This window comes from Phyllopteryx taeniolatus, chromosome 12, assembly GCF_024500385.1.
Source record: "Phyllopteryx taeniolatus isolate TA_2022b chromosome 12, UOR_Ptae_1.2, whole genome shotgun sequence".
In the NCBI taxonomy this organism is placed as follows: Eukaryota; Metazoa; Chordata; class Actinopteri; order Syngnathiformes; family Syngnathidae; genus Phyllopteryx; species Phyllopteryx taeniolatus.
The window spans coordinates 10,770,731-10,791,760 of record NC_084513.1 but is presented as its reverse complement, the minus strand read 5'-3'; the positions used below and the strand labels follow the sequence as shown (position 1 = coordinate 10,791,760).

The 21,030-nt window shown below is 40.7% G+C and overlaps 1 protein-coding gene across 3 annotated transcripts in view; it reads right to left on the bottom strand.

The window, feature by feature from the left end:
- Positions 1–21,030, bottom strand: part of myo10l3 (myosin X, like 3) — a 95,639-nt gene that overhangs the window by 16,345 nt on the left and 58,264 nt on the right. For all 3 annotated transcript variants that reach the window (XM_061791868.1, XM_061791866.1, XM_061791867.1), the window contains 5 exons: positions 18,453–18,577; positions 18,212–18,326; positions 11,342–11,448; positions 2,000–2,368; positions 858–891 (listed from right to left, as the gene is read on the bottom strand). In XM_061791868.1, the coding sequence (XP_061647852.1) occupies positions 858–891; positions 2,000–2,368; positions 11,342–11,448; positions 18,212–18,326; positions 18,453–18,577 (750 nt within the window). The remainder of the gene's footprint in view (positions 1–857; positions 892–1,999; positions 2,369–11,341; positions 11,449–18,211; positions 18,327–18,452; positions 18,578–21,030) is intronic.

Genomic DNA, 21,030 nt, shown 5'->3' with positions numbered 1-21,030 from the left:
ATGCTTGGAACCCCGCCCGCTAGTACCTGGTCAGGCTGGTAGCGCGTTATTTTTCCAATTGAAAAGCATAAATAGTAAGTAGAAAGTGGAAAAAGTGTATTCGGTAGGCTGCGCGCCAAGGACATTACTCTCACATATGCTTTTTAAATTCCAATTCTTCTTATGTTGAAGTACTAAACTGTGCAGATGACTAATGGCTATGTCAGTGTTTCCCAACCTTTGTTGAGCCAAGGCATATATTTTAAATGAGAAAAATCTCATTGCACAACGCCAAATAAAAATGTCATGAAAAGTATTGAAATAATGATGTGCGGTGGTATGTAATTGTTCTTCCTGTCACTATACACCGCAGGTATCGATAGATGAAATCAGATACATTAGTTGTAGTAAATAAATAATCCTGACCAATTGAGTAAAATTGGATAATTTCTTGCACCACAGTGGTTGGGAATAATTGGTCTATGGGATTCATTATAAAACTCCACAACTAAGTTATTTTTTTTGCTGGCTTGCAGTAGCAGCCAAATAAATCAGCAGAATTGCTCAGAAGGTCATGTAAAAAGCAGGCAAGGCTTCTTCTTGCTTGGTAGAATTTATTTGGCACCAAATAAATCATGTGAGCCAGTTTGGGGAAGAAAAAAACAATCACAGTCACATTTGCTGGCACGTCACTGACAGTAGCAGTGACCTTTTTTTTTTTTTTTTTTTTTTTTTCTTTGTTTCAAGCTTTCTTCAGCACAGCACCATCTGTTGGACTACTGTCCCACTTGCACTTCATTAAAACACACACACACACACACACGCACGCACGCACACACACACAAGACAACATTGAATGAATGTTTTAGTGTTCTCACCTTCTGACAAGCACCGTTCAGCACCAGTGAGTTCCTGAGGACAAAAGTCTTGTTACTTATTGCTGCTCAAATTTGCTATGGACTATTCATCCATCCATCTGCTTACAAAGGAACTGAACCTAAGCTGCCTGCATGGAAGTTGGGCAAGTGAACCAGCACACCCCCAGTGACTCATTGCTTTAGACTAATATAAGGCAAACTGTGCTCTCTCAAAGAAGTGAAAGAAGAAGCGAGAGAGAAGGTCACGAACTATACTCCACGAGTAGTCGTTATCACAAAGCACAGAGAATATATACGTGAGTATTGTTGTATGCTTTGTTTGTATGCGTTGCTGCACAGTGTATTAAAAGTTTATAATTATCGTGGCATCAATGCTAATTTAAATTAGCCCTTCTATGGCATTTTGCATTATAAGTTAGCATTAAGCTAGCTGACTTTTATTAGATGTAATTACATGGTTTGGATGAACATTTTGGTGCTAAATGCATGTGTTAATGCAGTGCATGTACTGAAGGTTTTAAGTACCGTAACATTATGCTAACTTCCATTAGCCCATCTATAGTGTTTCGCATTATAAATTAGCCAGCAGATTTTTGTTAGACAAAATTATATGGTTTGGTTGAACATTTTGTTGTTTAAATACACAATTTTTACTTCTCTTTTGTCTCATGGGTCAGTTTTACAGTTAACTTCAACTGGGAGTGACAAATAAGCAGCTTGAAGCAAGCATGCTTGGTATCTTATTTGAAGAACTGTGCGTGTCTTCTTTTCATTTCTTCAAAGGGATGTTAAACGATAGTCTCCCATTTCTCCCAACAGCAAGAGAGTGAGAAGATGTGCTATGGAATACTTTAAAAAAGTATATTTTAATAAGTTTAAATGTGTTTTGATAACTTTATAGACAGATACTACAATGTGCTGTACAGTATTCTCTATACATTTTATATTTGCAATGTTTTTTTATGTTTACAATATGTTTAAGAATTGTGTTTAACAAGCTTAACAGGTTCTGATGTGTTTTAAGCATGCGGGAAGGGTAAAAGTATTTAAAAAAATTTATATAGTCTCTTTATATTATAGATTTTCACCTCTCGGGTGAGTCTGGAATGTATCCCTGAGATAAACAGGGGTTCACTGCTTACCTTTTAATGTCCTTGTTTTCAGCCTTTTTCTGCTCCTCCTCTTTCTCCTTTATAAGCCTCAGCTCCTCCTCGGCCTTCCTCTTCATCTCCTCATCCAGCAGCCTCTGTCTGTCCTCCTCCTTTCTCCTCTCCTCCTCCATCCTCCTTTCCTCTTCCTCCTCTCGGTGCCTCCTCTCTTCTTCCTCCCGTCGCTTGCGTTTTTCCTCCTCCCTGAGCTGCCGACAGAGAGATCGGGCCAGCTGGCCACGGTGGTGCTTCTGCAGGACGACGGAGGCCGAGCGCAGGCGCAGGAAACTACGCCTCCAGAAGTGAGCGCGGTAGTTCTTCTGGATGGTGACAGCACTGGCCAGGGCCCTTTTGTACTGTTTCCTGAGGAGCGAAAAACAGTTTATTATATATGTAGAGTACTTTATATTATTTTAATTTATTTAACTTCAGTTTTATATGATTTTGATTCTAGATCGGAAAAAAGACCAATAGATACTATGTTTCATATTTTTAAATACCGTAATATCTTGTGTATAATGCGCATTTGTTTCCCCAAAAAATTGTCAAGTCAATTGTGCGCATTATAGATACATATAGGGGAAAAACGAAAAAAAAGTTCACATTTTATGAATGTATGCCGCCATCTAGAGGTTATGAAAAAACTGTACACTGTCATTCCAATATGCCACCACCACCTAGAGGTTATGAAAAAGGTGTAGCCTGCACTTTCATTCCAATATGACAGGGGTACGTATGACTGCATGTACAGTTGTGCTCATAAGTTAACATACCCTGGCAGAATTTGTGAAATATTGTTTATTTATTTATTTTTTAAATATGACTGATGACTGAATAACAACCATCATTAATTTCTTTATGGTTACGTTTTCTTTAATGATAATCTTTTTCTGAAATGCTTGACCGTTTAATTTGAATCCCAATAAAATAAAAATTTATTCGCTTGGCCCATCATGTTTTCTTTAAAGAATTGTACCCATCTTACAAATTCTGCTTGGGTAATCAAATATATGAGCATAACTGTGTGTTTTCTCATTTACTAAATAAAAGTAGGGCTTTGAATTTCAAAATAAGAGCAAGTAAACAAAAAGAAAGTACAGTGGGTACGGAAAGTATTCAGACCCCCTTAAATTTTTTACTCTTTGTTATATTGCATCTATTTGCTAAAATAATTTAAGTTTATTTTTCCCCTCTTTAATGTACACACAGCAACACATATTGAGAGAAAAAAAAGGAATTGTTGACATTTTTGCAGATTGCAGATGGAATAGTGCATTATGTGTTCCAATAAAGTGCATAACTTCCTGTGGTCCCAGGCTGGTCAGAATGCAAAAAAAAACATTGGAAGTTTTGTACAAACAAGTAATTAAAGTGATGGATAAAAAAACCAAGGCACTATCATCACTGTGCAATTTTAAAAAATACAGACTTTTAAACTGGGACAGTCTTCAAATATTTTCAGATTTAAATTTGATTTATAAAGTACTGCATGATTTGGCTCCAGCTCCTCTGGCTGAGTTCATCAGCCAAAGAAACAGCTCTGAGCGTGTCACTCGAGGCTCTGTCAGAGGTGACTGTCTCATTACTCTGCGCAGGAGCACTTTCAGTAAGTCAGCCTGGTCAGTGAGGAGCGCTGGTGAGTGGAACTCAGTACCGGAGGAGGTTAAACTGCTTACAACATACAAGGCCTTCACAAAAAAACTGAAAATGTGGCTAGTTAACACCTATAGCTGCCAACACTAAAAGACAAGTATGTTATGATGTTTTTTTTTGTTATGATCAAATGATTTGTGGTTTTATTCTCTCGTAATAGTATAGTAAGTCTTTCATTATGTATCCTGTATTATATTGTCTTGTAGATGTATTTTACTGCTTTTTTACATCATGGCCAGGGGACTACAGATGAAAACTAGCCTTCTGGCTAATTTTGGCTTTTTTAACCATGTGTACTTCATGTGTTTTATGAAATTGCATTGTCCCCTTTCAAATAAACTGATTAATAATTATTATTATTTGAAAAAACTAACAAAATACAAATAATACTTCATGTTTTGATTATATGGGTAGAGGCAAAATCTTGCATTGTAAAAATGCATTATACATGGGTAGAAGGGTTTTCCACAATTTTGAGATCGACTTTGGGGGTGCGTAGTATACATGGGTGCACATTATACACGAGCAATTACGGTATTTGTAATTTGGCAGGTCATGCTTTGCCTTGTGTTATTTTCATTGTGGAGACTACTGGAACTGTCTCGCTTTCCCTCTCCATTGCTCTATACATCCATCTCTCTATCCATCCATACATCCATCCATCTAATGCTATCGTGCTATTGCTCTATACAGCTATAACTATATCTCTCATTGTATTTATCTGTTGCTCCATCACTCCATCCATCTATCATGTCAATATTTCTAGCTCTTGTTCTAGCCAGCTACTGATGTATACCTACTGTATCTATCGTTATATCTGTCACGCTATCAATCACTCGCTCTATCAATCAATCAATCACTCCATCCATTCACCACTCTATCCATCTGTCCATTGGTCTACCACTCTATTACTCACTCAATCTACCTACCTATCTATTTCTTGCACTTCTTCCTGATGAGTACGAAACATAGCCGCTGTCAACATGGCGTGTTACCACAAGCATATTTGTGACATTGCAGAGCTCGCCCCCACTGGCATCCTGAGTTTAAATAAACAGGGCTCGTAACACTGTGCGTTTACAGTCTGATGAGCATGCGGTTGTGTGGGTTGTTGTGTTTAGCCCTGTGACTAAGCTGAGTCGCCTGCACTCGCGCGCGTGCACACTGGACACGCGCACGCACCATAAACAAGTCAAGGCCCACACACAATGCGATGACCCTTTCACCCCAATCTGGGCCCCCATCACCGCTGTAATCACGCAATTGGCCTGTGACTCATCTCGGGACGGCGATACTGTTACATATAATAACACAAAGGCTGCAATTGTGGCTTTGGCGAACATTTCAGGCCGCTCTGTCTTTTTAGTCAGCTCTGAACGGAACATAAAAATGTTGTAATGCACCTTGTTTCACCACTGTACACTGTGTTGTCATTTATGTCAAATTGACAGAAGAATTTCAGACGTGGAAAGCATTCATCAAGGATGTTAAAGACCCTGTAAAGTGAAATTCTAGATTTATTTTCGAAATACATGTTTGAAGATAATCTGCAAAGACTGAGAACTACATTTACAGACCCTTTCCAAATAATTGGAATATCATGGAATATTTATTTGCATAATTCCATTCAAAAAAAGTTAAACTTTCATAAATTTCACATTCAGGGCCCACCATTTTAAAAAATTCAAGTATTTATTTGTTTAGTATTACATAATTTGGGCTTCCAGCTCATAAAACCCATAAAATCAGGAATTAAAAAATTTTGAATACCATCAAGAAATCATTTACTTCTCAGTTTTTGTAGAAGGAAAACATTTAAATAAATACAAAAGAAATTGGGGTCACATTAAATCAATCAAAATATGGTACTTTCAAAACGATCCGTTAATGTACAATGCTTGGTTGGGAATCCGTTTGTTTTAATCACTGCCTTGATGTGCCGGGGCATTGAGGCAATCAGCCTGTGGCATTGCATTCCTCTTGATAATAACCCAAGGGTTCTCAATGGGGTTTAGATCCGGCAAGTTGGCTGGCCAGTCAAGCACTGTGATGGCATGGGCATCAAACAAGGTTTTTGTGCTTCGGGTGGTATGGGCAGGAGCCAGGTCCTGCTGGAAGATGAAATCTGCATCGCCATACAGATCCTCAGCAGAAGGAATCATGAAGTCCTCTAAAACATTCGGGTAGACTGTTGCGGTGACCTTGGATTTAAGAAAGCAGAGTTTACCAACACCTGCACTGGACATTGCACCCCAAATCATGACTGACTTTGGATATTTCACACTGGACCTCAAGCAGCTTCGATTCTGTTCTTCAACCATCTTCCTCCAAACCCTTGGACCTTGATTCCCGAATGAAAGGCACACTTTACTTTCATCGGAAAAGAGGACCTTGGACCACTGCCCAACAGTCCAGTCCTTCTTCTCCATGGCCCAGGAGAGACGGTTCCTACGTTGGCTCAGGCTCAGAAGTGACTCCCGCCTCATTCCACTCTTTCTGGATCTGTTTGATAATCTGCTGAAGCTCACGGTCATCTCTTTTGCTGGTGCATCTTCTCCTGTCACATTTGTCCTTCCACTGGAGTTTCCATTGATATGCTTGGACACAGCACTCTGTGAACAGCCAACCTCCTTAGCTATGAACGTTTGTGGCTTACCCATCCGACACAGGGTATCAATGATAGTCTTATGGCCAGTTGTCAAGTCTGCAGTCTTCCCCATATTGAACCCAACTGAGAAAATTGAACCAAACTGAAGCAATTTAATGACACCTGGGGAAATCTGCGCAGGTGCTTTGGGTTTAGTAGATGATTATTGCGACACTCCGTTTAAAACATTTATGGCCTGCAAAATTTGGGCTGATTTCTTCACAGTATTCAAATTTTTTGAATTCCAGATTTGATGGGTTTTATGAGCTGGAAACCCAAATTATGTAAAAATAAACAAATAAATACTTGAAATTGTTTACATCGTGGGCCCTGAATCTATCCATCCATCCATTTTCTGAGATGCTTCTCCTCACAAGGGTCGCGGGCGTGCTGGAGCCTATCCCAGCTATCATCGGGCAAGAGGCGGGGTACACCCTGAACTGGTTGCCAACCAATCGCAGGGCAGGTTTCTCGTCATTTTTCCTAAATTTTATACTTATAAAAAGTGCCCTTTCCGAGACATTAGTGTGATTTTAACAATTCAACTTAAAATTACGATAAACCGGAAGTAATGCAAGCGTCGCTTCCTGCTTATTCTTTTCTCCTAAATTCATAAAATTTTTATTTGACAAATATATGCTACAATAGATAGAAGGGGTTTCCAGAATTTTGAGGTCAACTTTGGGGGTGCGTGTTATACATGGTTGTGGATGATACACGAGAAATTACGGTAACGTTCTTCAGTTTGAACATTGAATAACTTGTCATTGTAGTGCATTCAATTAAATATAGGTTAAAAAGGATTTTTAAATCTTTGTATTTTGTTTTTATTTATGTTTTATACAACGTCCCAACTTCATTGGAATTGGGGTTTCTAAATGGGTTTTCACAGTAAGTCAACATAATATTGTCACTAAAGTCACTGACGCCAACCCAAAAAGCATTTTAATTTCCTATATATGCCACAAGATGGCGGCAAAGCACTTTATTTCTCCTAGACGAAGCAATGGCTTAACTGAATGAAACTCTCTCTCTGAGTTTAACAGTTCCTTGGCTCCAAAATATTACTTTATATTGCTTTAATATTTTTGTATTACACATGACCTTTTGGCCTGAGCACAAAAAATTGTGAAACCACAAATATGGGGTGGTGGGGGGGGGGGGGGGGGGGGGGGGGGGGTGTTCTCTGTAATAGTTATTGCATATATATTTGATTTGCTGTCAATATTACATCACAGTTGCACCCTGACTGGTGTTAAACTCTTTTGGCTAGCACACTAAGCAGCTGTGCCTGTTAAACAGTTTTGTTTCAATTAGATATGATAAAAGCTGTCTGGCAGTGTCAGTCAGAAGTGAGTATTATCATTGTAAAGGTAGGCATTTTTTAATTAAATGTAGCTCCTGTGCATGTCGTAACATTATAACTTTAGACGACGTGCCCAAAGGTATGGCAAGCCATCTGAGCATTTATTTGATAACCTTGATATCCAGCTCTCTTCATCCTCAATAGTTAGACAATTCAGCGCACTAGTAGGATATCGAATAAATGCTCAAATGGCTTGAAGCTTGTTCTAGTAGCATGCAGTTGTCAACTCGTGCAAAATGTTGCCTCACTATTAACATATACAACATCTTACTAGTATGCCAAAGTTATCCTACTAGTGAGGACAAAGAGCGTACTGGTTCATGGATCTTATTCACTGCTGTGGACATTTCTATTCATCAATTGGAATCCAACCGCTTACTACCACCATCTTATATTTTTGCCAAGTAAGTTTTTCAAGACGTGGAAGAGGGTCTCGCCCAGCTTGTCTGTTGATCTCAGAGTTGTTAACCAATTTAATGACTACCAGATCCCTGAAAAAGGTGGCGTTGCATCACTTTGTTTTTTAAATCAGCATAGCTTTTGAGGAGAAGATAAAGATTAGGCGCTGAATCGCAGCTTGTCAGGTCGCTAGTGGGAGAGAATTGCCAACACGTTGGAAGTCGCACAAGTTTCGGCCCCTGACAGTCGAACAGCGTATGTAAATGTATGGTATAGACAGAGTATGTGTCGTGGCAAGTTGTGGAACGTGTGTGCCACGATTGTGAGAAAAGATGACGCAGTTCACAGAGTGAATGATGAACGCCATGTAAAAATGCCAAACTCAAGCCATGCTCATGTGTCAGCATCCCTCACGGAGTTTCTTAACTGTATATATTATTTTGCCATCAAAAGCCCTTTCTTAGTCTTAATTTAGTTGCTTTGTAGTTTGAGGTGTCACAAAAGCAAAAGATATTAGCGTCAGTCACGTTTTTCACAAAAAGTTTATTTTCTCTGCTCTCTGTCAGAAACTGGCGTTTTTGGTGAAACCAACCCGTTTACTGCTAATTACTCAAGAACGGAAAATGGAAAATAATTGTTTTCATTTTTTTGCTGGAAGAAGAGAGTTGACTCTTTTAATAGGTTCAGTGCTTATATTATCACAGAACAATATTCTGTGGGTCTTGAAAGATCAGTCAAAATTCTCTAAAGCGGCTGGCAATATGGGGAACTGCTTTGAAAAGGACTGGCAGTGAATGAGTTAAGCTGGATATCAAGGATATTGAGTGAATTTATTCCCAGCGCATTAGAATGATATTGAATAAATGCTCAAATGGCTTGTCATGAAGCAGTTCGAGCATTTATTTGTTTTGCCTCAGTAGTAGCATGTATCTGCCCCAAGTAGCATCCCAAAGTTGTCCTCCATAAAACCATTTGAGCATATATTCAGAGCGCTAGTTTACATTCATAATGCAGCGCACGAGCAGGATATCGAATAAAAGCTCATATCCTACTAGTGCGTGGAACTATCATCCCAGTGATGCCAAAGCGTGTACTTCTATAACGGCAATTCCAATGAAGTTGGGATTTTGTGTTAAACATAAATAAAAACAGAATACACCTACAAAGAGGCGGCACGGTGGTCGACTGGTTAGAGCGTCAGCCTCACAGTTCTGAGGTGCGGGGTTCAATCCCCGTCCCCGCCTGTGTGGAGTTTGCATGTTCTCCCCGTGCCTGCGTGGGTTTTCTCCGGGCACTCCGGTTTCCTCCCACATCCCAAAAACATGCATTAATTGGAGACTCTAAATTGCCCGTAGGCATGACTGTGAGTGCGAATGGTTGTTTGTTTCTATGTGCCCTGCGATTGGCTGGCAACCAGTTCAGGGTGTACCCCGCCTCCTGCCCGATGACAGCTGGGATAGGCTCCAGCACGCCCGCGACCCTAGTGAGGAGAAGCGGCTCAGAAAATGGATGGATGGACACTACAAAGACAAGATATTTAATGTTCAAACTGATAAAACTTTGTTTTTAGCAAATAATCATTAACTTAGAATTTTATGGCTGCAACACGTTCCAAAAAAGCTGGGAAGGGTGGCAAAAAAGACTGAGAAAGTTGAGGAATGCTTGTCAAACACGTGTTTGGAACATCCCACAGGTGAACAGGCTAATTGGGAACAGGTGGGTGCCATGATTGAGTATAAAAGGAGCTTCCCTGAATTGCTCAGTCATTCACAAGCAAAGATGGGGCGAGGTTCACCTCTTTGTGAACAAGTGCATGAGAAAATAGTCCAACAGTTTAAGGACAATGTTCCTCAACGTACAATTGCAAGGAATTTGGGGATTTTATCATCTACGATCCATAATATCATCAAAAGGTTCAGAGAATCTGGAGAAATCACTGCATGTGGCAAGGCCGAAAACCAACATTGAATGCCCGTGACCTTCGATCCCTCAGGCGGCACTGCATCAAAAACCGACATCAATGTGTAAAGGATATCACCACATGGGCTCAGGAACACTTCAGAAAAACAATGTCAGTAAATACAGTTCATCGCTACATCCGTAAGTGCAACATGAAACTCTACTATGCAAAGCAAAAGCCATTTATCAACAACACCCAGAAACGCCGCTGGCTTCTCTGGGCCCGAGCTCATCGAAGATGGACTGATGCAAAGTGGAAAATTGTTCTGTGGTCCGACAAGTCCACATTTCAAATTGTTTTTGGAAATTGTGGACATTTGTGGTCATGTCCTCCGGGCCAAAGAGTAAAAGAACCGTCCGGACTGTTACGGACGCAAAGTTCAAAAGCCAGCATCTGTGATGGTATGGGGCTGTGTTAGTGTCAATGGCATGGGTAACTTAGACATCTGTGAAGGCACCATTAATGCTGTACATACAAGTTTTGGAGAAACATATGCTGCCATCCAAGTAACGTCTTTTTCATGGACGCCCCTGCTTATTTCAGCAAGATAATGCCAAAACACATTCTGCACGTGTTACAACAGCGTGGCTTCGTAGTAAAAGAGTGCTAGACTGGCCTGCCTGCAGTCCAGACCTGTCTCCCATTGAAAATGTGTGACGCATTATGAAGCGTAAAATATGACAACGGAAACCCCGGACTGTTGAACAGCTCAAGCTGTACATCGAGCAAGAATGGGAAAGAATTCCACCTACAAAGCTTCAACAATTACTGTCCTCAGCTTTTTTGTAACGTGGTGCAGCCATACAATTCAAAATTAATGATTATTTGCTAAAAACAATAAAGTTTATCAGTTTAAATATCTTGACTTGGTTGTGTATTCAATTAAATATAGGTTGAACATGATTTGCCAATCATTGTATTCTGTTTTTATTTATGTTTAACGCAACGTCCCAACTCCATTGGAATTGGGGTTGTACATGGACCTTAAACTGGTTATCGAGGATATTGACTAAATGCTCAAACAGCTTGCCAGACGAGAACAGATTTAAATGCTGAACACTCCGCCTTTGTCAGGTAGAGGCGCTGGCACTCACATGATTACGATTTATTAACCGCGCGTAGACAAGTGCATCCATTGTAGCCGAAATTTAATTAAGAGTCCTGCTCCGAACTTTTTAAATATTTTTTTTGCATCATCCCGGTTACCAGCACATGCACAAACGTGCCCGAACGCATGCACATAATCCCCCAGACCTCCACTTATACAGAAGCTTCACAAAACAAACACTGACAACTGTCACTGCCACTCACCTTGCCACATAACTGAGGATGTGGGCGCGGATCACCATGCCAGCCTTGTGCCGCACCTCCTCCCTCTCCTTCTCCAGCCTTTGCTCCAGGGCCTCCTTCAGGAACACCTGCAGGACGAACAAACCGTGGATGGGGTGGGGGTTAGTTCCCTTTTTCTCTTTAGGCGACCACACTGTGTTTGTCTGGAAGCTGTGGTGCAGCCGAGGCTTTTAGCAGACTCCTGAGTGCCCTCCTCCCTCCGGAGCTTCGGGCAAGAGTGGCGCTGCAGAGCTGCTGCTGCGTATGACGCTGCTCTTGCTGCTGCACAGCCTCATTGTGCGCACTTCCTGAGCATTTCCCCGCGACTGGTGTGCAGAGGCAGTGAGGGGAGGGAAAGGGAGGGATGGGTGGAGGGAGGGAGGCACAGTGGCGGGAGTCCAGAAAAACGCAAGCCACACCCCTGCTTGGTCTCAGGAAGGAAGAAATAAGAGTTTGGTTAACCCTTTGCAAGCTCGCAGGCACTTTTCCCCCCAAAAGTTGTGGGTAGGGACATGGGACAGGGTACCATTATGTCATCTGATTACTGCCAGTGTTTCTCAAACTTTTTACACAACCTGAAAAAAATACTTGGCTCTCCAAGGTACCACCATCATAACCGACTTTAAAATACTATGGTTAGTAAGCCTAAGTGTTGATCAAAAACAAGACAAAGGTTTTAGTCCTAAAAAGTATACTTAATATTATTGTCAGCCACAAACGTTATGCACAGTTTGAACAATGACACAGCGCTTAAATATAGAAAAATAGAAAAAAAAACTTAATTCAATTACAATGTATTGCACATACAAGTTAAATCACAATTGAAACTAAATAAATGTTTAAAAACAAGTATTTAAAAATGAACAGTTCTTAAAGATTAAGTGCAAATGACCTGAACATAAAGACCCTGGAAGGTGTAGTCATAGATTTGTTTCTAAATACATTATAAATGTTTGAAGATAATTCCTCTAAACATGTACAAAGTCTGAGAACTATGTTATACTGAATTGTGCCGAGATAGAGCTCTATTTTCATAGACTGCGCAACGTGCGACGGAGCACAAATGGTGCTATATCTTGATTTTCGTGCAAGCGCAAGGCTCGCTAGCATTTTTGCCAATTGGGCAGACCGGTCGGCGCCAACATGGGCATACCGATGCAACATGGGTGTCTCCCTTGACATCCGCTTTCCACATGTGACAATTTGGTGGCTGAAAGTCAGTTTAAACGTATGCCTGCTCAGACTGCGTCTAAGTTTTGGTCTAATGCAATTTTTGTGAATTGGATCGAGGTGCAGGCAGACAGATTCACGAGCGGACATCGGACTCTCTGAATATCGGACCCTCTGAATCATTGTATAAAGCAATTTATTATACAGCAAATCATCGATCCCATTATTATTATCATCATTATTATATATTTTTTTAAATCCTCCTACTGGCCGGCACACACGAACGGTCAGTGGTGGAATTGATGCCTGAGGTCCGCGGACATATTTAAGTCGCCCGTCGTTAAACTTCAACTGGGAGGTGGAAGCCTCTTTTTTGAAGAACTGTTCACTATCAAACTGTTGCTTGTAAAATGAGTTGAATTGAATTCACTGTCACCACACAGCATTCGTATGTCAAATGTTTGCTCACCAGTCAAAGCAAAAAAAATAATAATACAACTGGCCACATGGTGACTCGCAGCTTGAGAAACTCTTAAGTTGGGTCACTCGTTTCACTTCAAACTTCATTTTGCGCTTGCAGTACACTCAGAAATGTTCCATTGTGGAAGCCATCAGAAATACTTAAAGCGCAAAACCCTCTTTTAAATACAGCAGCCTCTACTTTAACAACTGTTGCCAACAGTATGCGCGATCACTATTTGGGATCTTAGTAAATCAGGCGCTAAATACAGCATCATCGGGCCTAGTGTGTCGCTTGCGTTTGTGCCCCAGATGTGGCGTCAATCAAAGGATCCCACAGCTGCAGTGCCGCACTGGAGGAGGAGGAAGCTCCCACTCTGTCCGCATCCTTCCCCCATCTCCGTACAACACGCCACACACCTAATCCACGCCAATCTCCTAACTCAGCTCTCACACTTCCTCCGCAACACAATCAGCAACTGTATATTTACACATGGATTGTTCCACCTCCAAAGGAAACACAGTCCTTCTCTTTAGTCCTCTTCCCACAACCAACACAACATTACTCTTACCTCAAAAACATGACCATGTGCACAGAAGGACACAAAACCGCATTATATAGAGGAGCAGTCATCAAGCTAAAGTTCAAACCGTGGATATGTTACACTGAAAAATGATATTTAGGTGAGACATGACTCCACCAGAGATGTATACCATGTGCTTCACTTCGACAGGCATGTGTACATTAGTGGTTTAGCACCAGCTATATATTCATTAAGCAGAGTGTGGTTCACTTCAAACACGCCATATGTATAACGGAGAGTGTGTAGTGTGTCTGCCAGATGGTGTGCAACAACACAAGGCAACTAACAAATATTAAATGGTACAGGGATTTAACATGGAGGGTGAACAACATACAATCTTTGTCATACTCGAGTTAAAACATTTCCCATAATTAATGTGACATAAAAAAACTGCATCAAAATAATGTGGTTGTTCAAGTGTGCACACCCGCTTAGCAATGAGATGTGGCCGTATTCAGAATTAACCACTCACAGTCAAACTCATGTTAAATATGAGTAAGCCCACACCTGCCACTATTCAATGTGCCTCTGATTAACCCCAAATAAAGTTCAGCTGTTGTACAACGCTAACTCTGACTGCTATTTGAAACTGTTCATAATTCCCTCCACCTTGAATAAGGCCCAGTTACAGTTAAAGAAAACCAGGCCCAAAGCACAATGCTGCCACCACCATGCTTCACTGTAGGTATGGTGTTTATCCATTTTTTAATTATAGCCTAAAAGTTCAACCTTGGTTTCATTGGACCATAACAAAAACTCCCAAACACATATGGAAAAATAAAACTTTTACATCTTTTTTTGGCGTCACGGTGGACGACTGGTTAGCACATCTGCCTCGCACATCTGCCTCACAGTTCTGAAGACTGGGGTTCAAATCCCGGGCCCGCCTGTGTGGAGTTTAGTTTAGTTTTTCTCCCCGTGCCTGGGTGGGTTTTCAAAAACATGCATGGTAGGTTGATTGAAGACTCTGAATTACCCATAGGGTTAGGGTTAAAAACACTTAAAAACACTTAAAAATACTTAAAAACAAGTATTTAAAAATGAACAGTTCTTAAAGATTAAGTGCAAATGACCTAAACATAAAGACCCTGGAAGGTGTAGTCATAGATTTGTTTCTAAATACATTATAAATGTTTGAAGATAATTCCTCTAAACATGTACAAAGTCTGAGAACTATGTTATACTGAATTGTGCCGAGATAGAGCTCTATTTTCATAGACTGCGCAACGTGCGACGGAGCACAAACAACCATTCGCACGGTGAGTGCGGATGGTTGTTTGTTTCTATGTGCCCTGCGATTGGCTGGCGACCGGTTCAGGGTGTACCCCGTCTCCCGCCCGAAGATAACTGGGATAGGCTCCAGCAGCCCGCGACCCTAGTGAGGATAAGCGGCTCAGAAAATGGATGGATGGATACATCTTTTTTTGTCTAATTGCCAGCTAAAAGATAACCATTCACCAAATGAAAATGTATTTTAACTCAAAACTTGGCCTGGGAATGATAGTCTGGGTCTTAACAACTGTATATATGTCATGGGGGAAGGATGTTTTGCCCTTCACAATCAAACATGCTATTAAGAGGTTAATCATTCATTGAGAAAACAGTGAAAATGAGGTCTTTCTAAGGAAGAGTTAATGATTAAAACAAAGAGCCAGGAGAGAGACTAGTGCACCAAAAAGTGTCCCCTGAAAGCCTCATTGCTCCGATAGCAGGCAGTTTAATCATTATTTGGTGAGCGTCGGGACGTGAACAATGAGGCCGCCTCTGGATTACTGACTGTAAACGCCAAACACTGAGTCGCATGATGGACTTACAGTGAAATTTGTGGAGAAGTCATGAAAAGTGTGTGGTTGTCAACAAGGGAGCAGAACATCTGACCACAACCTGCCAGTAAATTCTTTGGGACGTGAGTCACGCCGAGGGGCGTCCAAACTGTGACACACATTAACAGCCTGAAAATCAGACAAATAATACTATATTTGGCAACAGCAAACTATTTTGCCACAGTAAACACTTTGGGTATATAAAACACAAATTACGCCATAGAAAATATTACATTTGCCAAGAGAAACCATCCATTTTGCCACTGAAAACACTATTTTGCCTGGGAAAACATTGTATTCTGCCACAGAAAACACTACAGGGTGTCCCAAACGTCACTATACATGTCCTTTTTTCTGTTCCGTTTCATGTATCATTTGAACAGATGTGAGGCCATCATCATTTGACAGCACAGGTTTTGCAGTTTTTGAAAGCATACTGTACCTCTTGCCCTTGGCTTGCCAACTGACATCAGAGCAGTGTTGCAAAATTGGCTTCTGGCAAGATGTTTTTCTGTCCCTGACTGTAGTTCAGCGTCATTTTGAGAAGCCTTATGGCCATCACACTGCTCTAACATGTACAATTTTTGCTATCCATGGCAAGTTTCTAACAGTATCTGTTCATGACCTGGTACTACCACCACTGATGAAAACCCCAAACATCTAGAGCAGGCTTTGGCGCAAAGCCAGGAAAAGTCTTGCCCTTGTGTAGGGCTTCACTGGTACTCAGCCTCAACAAAAGCTCATTTGTTCGCAGTGATAAAGCTTTAACCATACAGACTGTAGGGGCGGGTACCATACTGAGATTGTTGAGCATCATAGTTTTCCGCTTGATGTCTTTGACCAACCTGAAGTCGGTACAGATAAAGCTTTATCACTCTCCGAAGCATTGCAGAATTGAGCTTTGGTTGATGCTGTGTTCCAATGGAGCCCTCCGGATAGACTTTCCACGGCTTTGCATAACCGCCTGCTACGTGGTCTGTCAAGAACAGATCCTGTTTAGAGAAACTTGTCCTGGATAGCGTCAATGGCACGTTGGAGCAGTGTGTTGGCCAGAAAGCTTTTCAAACTGGTGCTGACTGCAGTCAGGGACAGAAAAACCTCCCACAATAAAATAGGGAATTTGCATTTCATTGTGTTATTTCTTCATTAAAATGTGCATTATCTATTTTTAACAACACACTGGCAGAAACAAGGTAAATATAACTACATTCTGGGGTTGAAACGGACTAATTACATTTCTCTTTATTTCACGTTTTGGTTCGCGAACGGCATCACGGGATGATTAAATTCATAAAGTGAAGTTCCACTGTATTTTGCAATGTAAAGCACCATATTTTTACTTAGAAAAACATTGCAGTATTTTGTCAAAGAAAATTGGCCGCAAAAAAAAAATATATTTGGCCATGGAAAACACTATTTTGTCACAGAAAAGACTACACTGAAAAAAGTATAACAAAGCTGTCACATTTATTTTCCCCTTTTAATTCAAATTGCTGACAAATTTTTGTTTGTGATTTAATTTAACATTTTTTTTTTTTTACTTTACTGTAATTCAAATGTACAGCTTGGCACTGAAATATTTCATTTTGACCAAAGGATTTTCTTTAATTGTCAGTAAATGGTAAATGGATTGCAACTGATATAGCGATTTATCTACACCATCACCTTTGCCACCTGTCCCAGCTTTTTTGGAACGTGTTGCAGCCATGAAATTTCAAGTTAATGATTCTTTTCTAAAAACAATAAGGTTTATCAGTTTGAACATTACATATATTGTCTTTGTAGTGTATTCAATTAAATATAGGTTGAACATGTGTCCCCTTCCCCAAATTTCACGAAATGTCAAAATAAAAGCCCGAAATTAAAACTTTTGCCGTAACTTCCTTATTTCTCAACGGATTTTCACCGTTCCTACGTCTATGTGTTCAGGTCATTCAAGCCAACCTGTGAGCAACTCCCCTTCCCGAAATTTCAAAATAAAAGCCCGAAATTCCTAATTGTGCTATAACTTCCTTATTTCTCAACGGATTTGCACCGTTCCTACTTCTACGTGTTCAGCTCATTCAAGTGCATTGGAGCATTCACACGCAATTTCTCCAGGTATTGCACTTTCTAGTTACTGTATGTACTTCCTCCCATCTAATAGAAGAGCATTTATTTGTTCTGCGTGTCACTATGCCTCACTGGCATAAATAGATGAACAAAGATACATTATTTCTTGTAAATAAATACTTTTTCAAGCAATTACGTAACATTTTATCATTTCCCACGGCGCACCTGAAGAGCGCTCACGGCTCACTAATGTGGCCCGGCACACTGATTGAGAATCACTGCTATACAATGACAGAGAATACTATATTTTGCCACAGGAAAAAAAAGACGACTTGGCCATTTTTTTTATTTTAAGTGGTTACTGTAATTTTAGTACTGTACATTAGATTTTCTCAACTAACCCTCCCAAAAAACTGGTTTACTAATTTTTGTATGACACTGTATTAAATTTAGCTTAGAACCGGACCCTCTTGGACATGAATCCAAAGGATTGTTCACTCAAGACAATTTTTCACCGAAACTATATACGTTTTGTGCGTTCGTTGACATGACAATGACATTTTACAGACTGAAAAAGCAAACATTTGAGTATGCGTCTCAAAATTGTTTTTTTTTAATCTATCCTCAAAACAAGGGTGAACCACTGTGCTGAAAAAAATGTATGTCTTCGATTAATCGACTACGCCTAGACTTTCATCACATTATTTATAGGGGACTACAAAAAATCTTTGGCTGTTCAACCCCAAGTGTAAGGTGTTCTTTACCTTTGTCTTTCCGAGTTGCCACTCTTTCTTTGTGCTGTCATGACGTGCGAGAAGCTCTACGCAACTCTGCTTCTCATCTTCCGTTTGGATTTTGTCTTTCAAGATCATCTTGTATCTAGGTGTAGGTTACGAGAAGAACACGCACGTTACATTGGATAGACAACAACAGTTGAGATGGACATCCTTTGTTTTCTGAGTGAATTCAGTACGAGGCTACAAACTGAACAGATAAGATGCAGACCTGTTGTAGAAATCCTTAAAGCAGCGGCGAACTGGGAATCCAGCCTTTCGGATCTTAACTGTTTCCAGCATTCCAGAGTATTTCAGCTGGTTCAGGACCACATCTGGATCAAACTGGTTGGCTTTCTATAGAGAGCAACACAACATACAACAGGGAGGGGGAGGAGAGTAAAATCACATAAGTACTTCTTAAGTCTTAACCTTTCAAGTAAGTCCCAAGTTACTGTGGCAAAAAAAAAAAATAAATCAAGCAAGTCAAGTCGAGTTCCCATTAAATTTTAAACAAGTCATTACTTGGGTTGAGCAAGTCATACAATCTTTCTCAGTCACAAAATACAATATATTGGCAAATTAGCCACTATGCACTCACTAGCTGTAATTGCGTTAGTTAGCTGTACACAAAACATTCTCAATCAAATTGTTTCTCAATGGTTCCAAAACCAGTCTCAGTATTGTCTATTACTTCTTTGTCTTCTCACTTAAACTGAGTTAAACTGAGTTCATGTTTTACCAGCTATGGGTTAGCTAAATTGTATAGTTAACGTAGCTTGACTGTCTTTGTTTTAAAGTGACCGAAGAAGGTAGATGTCATAATAGTGTCGCTTATCATTGAGTTGCAAACGTTAGATGTTGCCATTGTCTTTTTCCCTTTTTTATGCATCTCACCATTTATTTTCAATACTGTTTGTCCTCATTAGGTTGGCGTGTGGGCTGGAGTCTCTCCCAGCTGACTTAGGGGTACACTTTTGGTGTATACACTGGACAAGTCACCAGCCAATCACAGTTGTTTTATGCATGCATCCATCCATTTTCTATAGCGTTTGTCCTATAATCTTGGGTGAGCTGAGGTCTATCCCAGCCGACTTTGGTTGCGGGGTGAAGCATTCCCTGGATCGGTTGCCAGCCAATTGCAGTTGTTTTATACCCACAAAAATTAAATGGTATGTTGAGTGGTGCATTGTTCCTCAATTGGTGTCTATCTGCATATCATTGTCCGCCTTAGACCTCCACACGAAGGCTCATTGTCACCCAGAGAGCATGCTGTGTCGGATAAGCCCCCAAAGAGAGCCAAGGCATTCCAGAAAGGTGTCAATCTAATTATGTGCAAATGTTACTATGCAGGAAAGTAGGCGAGGCCCTTTCATCCTCGCATGTGTTCATGCTCATAATCGAACACACACATCCGCGCATGCAGGCCATGCCAAAGCCTCCACTGAGCTCTGAACTCTGCTCTTTAGCAGGGGATTTAGGCCCACTCAAAGAGGCATTGGCATGAAAACAAGTCGGGCCTCCCGGTGACTTTTCTCCCAGAGATGGAAGATGAATATAAATCGTGCGTGTGTGTTGGGCTGCATGTAATCATATCAGAGGATGGTAATCCTGGAAATCTGTGAGATAAACAGAGGCATGTCTTGTTTCCATCTAGAGACCAGGCAAAATGTTTCCACGCTCATTAGTTACATAAATCTGGTTTTATATATTTTGTAGGGCAGCACAGATTAGTGGTTAGCACATCTGCCTCACAGTCTTGAGATTCCTGGTTCGAATCTGACCTCCGTGCCTTCCTACGGGGAGTTCCAATATTCTCCTTGCATGCTTGCGTGGGGTTTCTCTGGGCACTCTGGCTTCCCCCCACATTTCAAAAACATGCATATTAGGTTAATTGAAGACTATAAATTCTCCATGAATGTGAGTGTGAATGGTTGTTTGACTCTAAATTGTCCATAGGTGTGAATGTGAGTGTGAATGGTTGTTTTTCAAAATGTGGCCTATGAATGGCTGGCAAACCGGCCCAGTGTACTTCGCCACTTTTGCAAAAAGTCAGCTTAGCTTCACTGAAGTCTAAATTATCTGTAGGTGTGAATGTAATTCTAAGTGGTTGTTTAAGTGGTAGACTCTCCACGCTTTGCTTTATAGACAGGTACATATGACATTATAAATATAGATGAGTATTATTGTAAAACAATATATATACTGTATACACTGTATTGGCATGTAAGATTGCCATTTGAAGAAAATGTGTAATTTATAAGACTTTCCTGTGGTTGGTCAATTTTTTTCCTATGAAGCTGTGTGAGTGTGTGAGGGAGTGGAAAGCACGTAGCTGATAAAAGAAGACAATCTCCAAGCTCCCTCTCTCACACATACGCATAATAAAGACATTTGCTTTATCCAACAATCAGACAACTGAATCACCCTTTCTATAGCCATGTGGTCAAGAGGAAGGGGAGAAACGGAGGATGAATAAATAAACCGCTCGCTGGCTCTGCCGCCACTGTGGTTTCGTTTTGGCATTCCACTGATTCAGCCAGATCAGCCAAGCACCGCTGCAGCTAGAGTGACTTTTGACCCCCTGTAAAAGGGCTGGAGTGGTTGGAATGTGCTGGTACGCAGCCCAAGAGTACAAAGGGAGTCTTTGCATCGGGCCAGAGGGGAACGACGCGCGTTTATTAGTATTGAAAATATACACCCAAAAACCAAATAACCTAGCTGTTTTTGTCTTAGATGCAACATTGTTATGACTTAGTGGTCAGGAGTACTGCTACACTGTAAAATGACTTGGTGGACTATTAACTCTA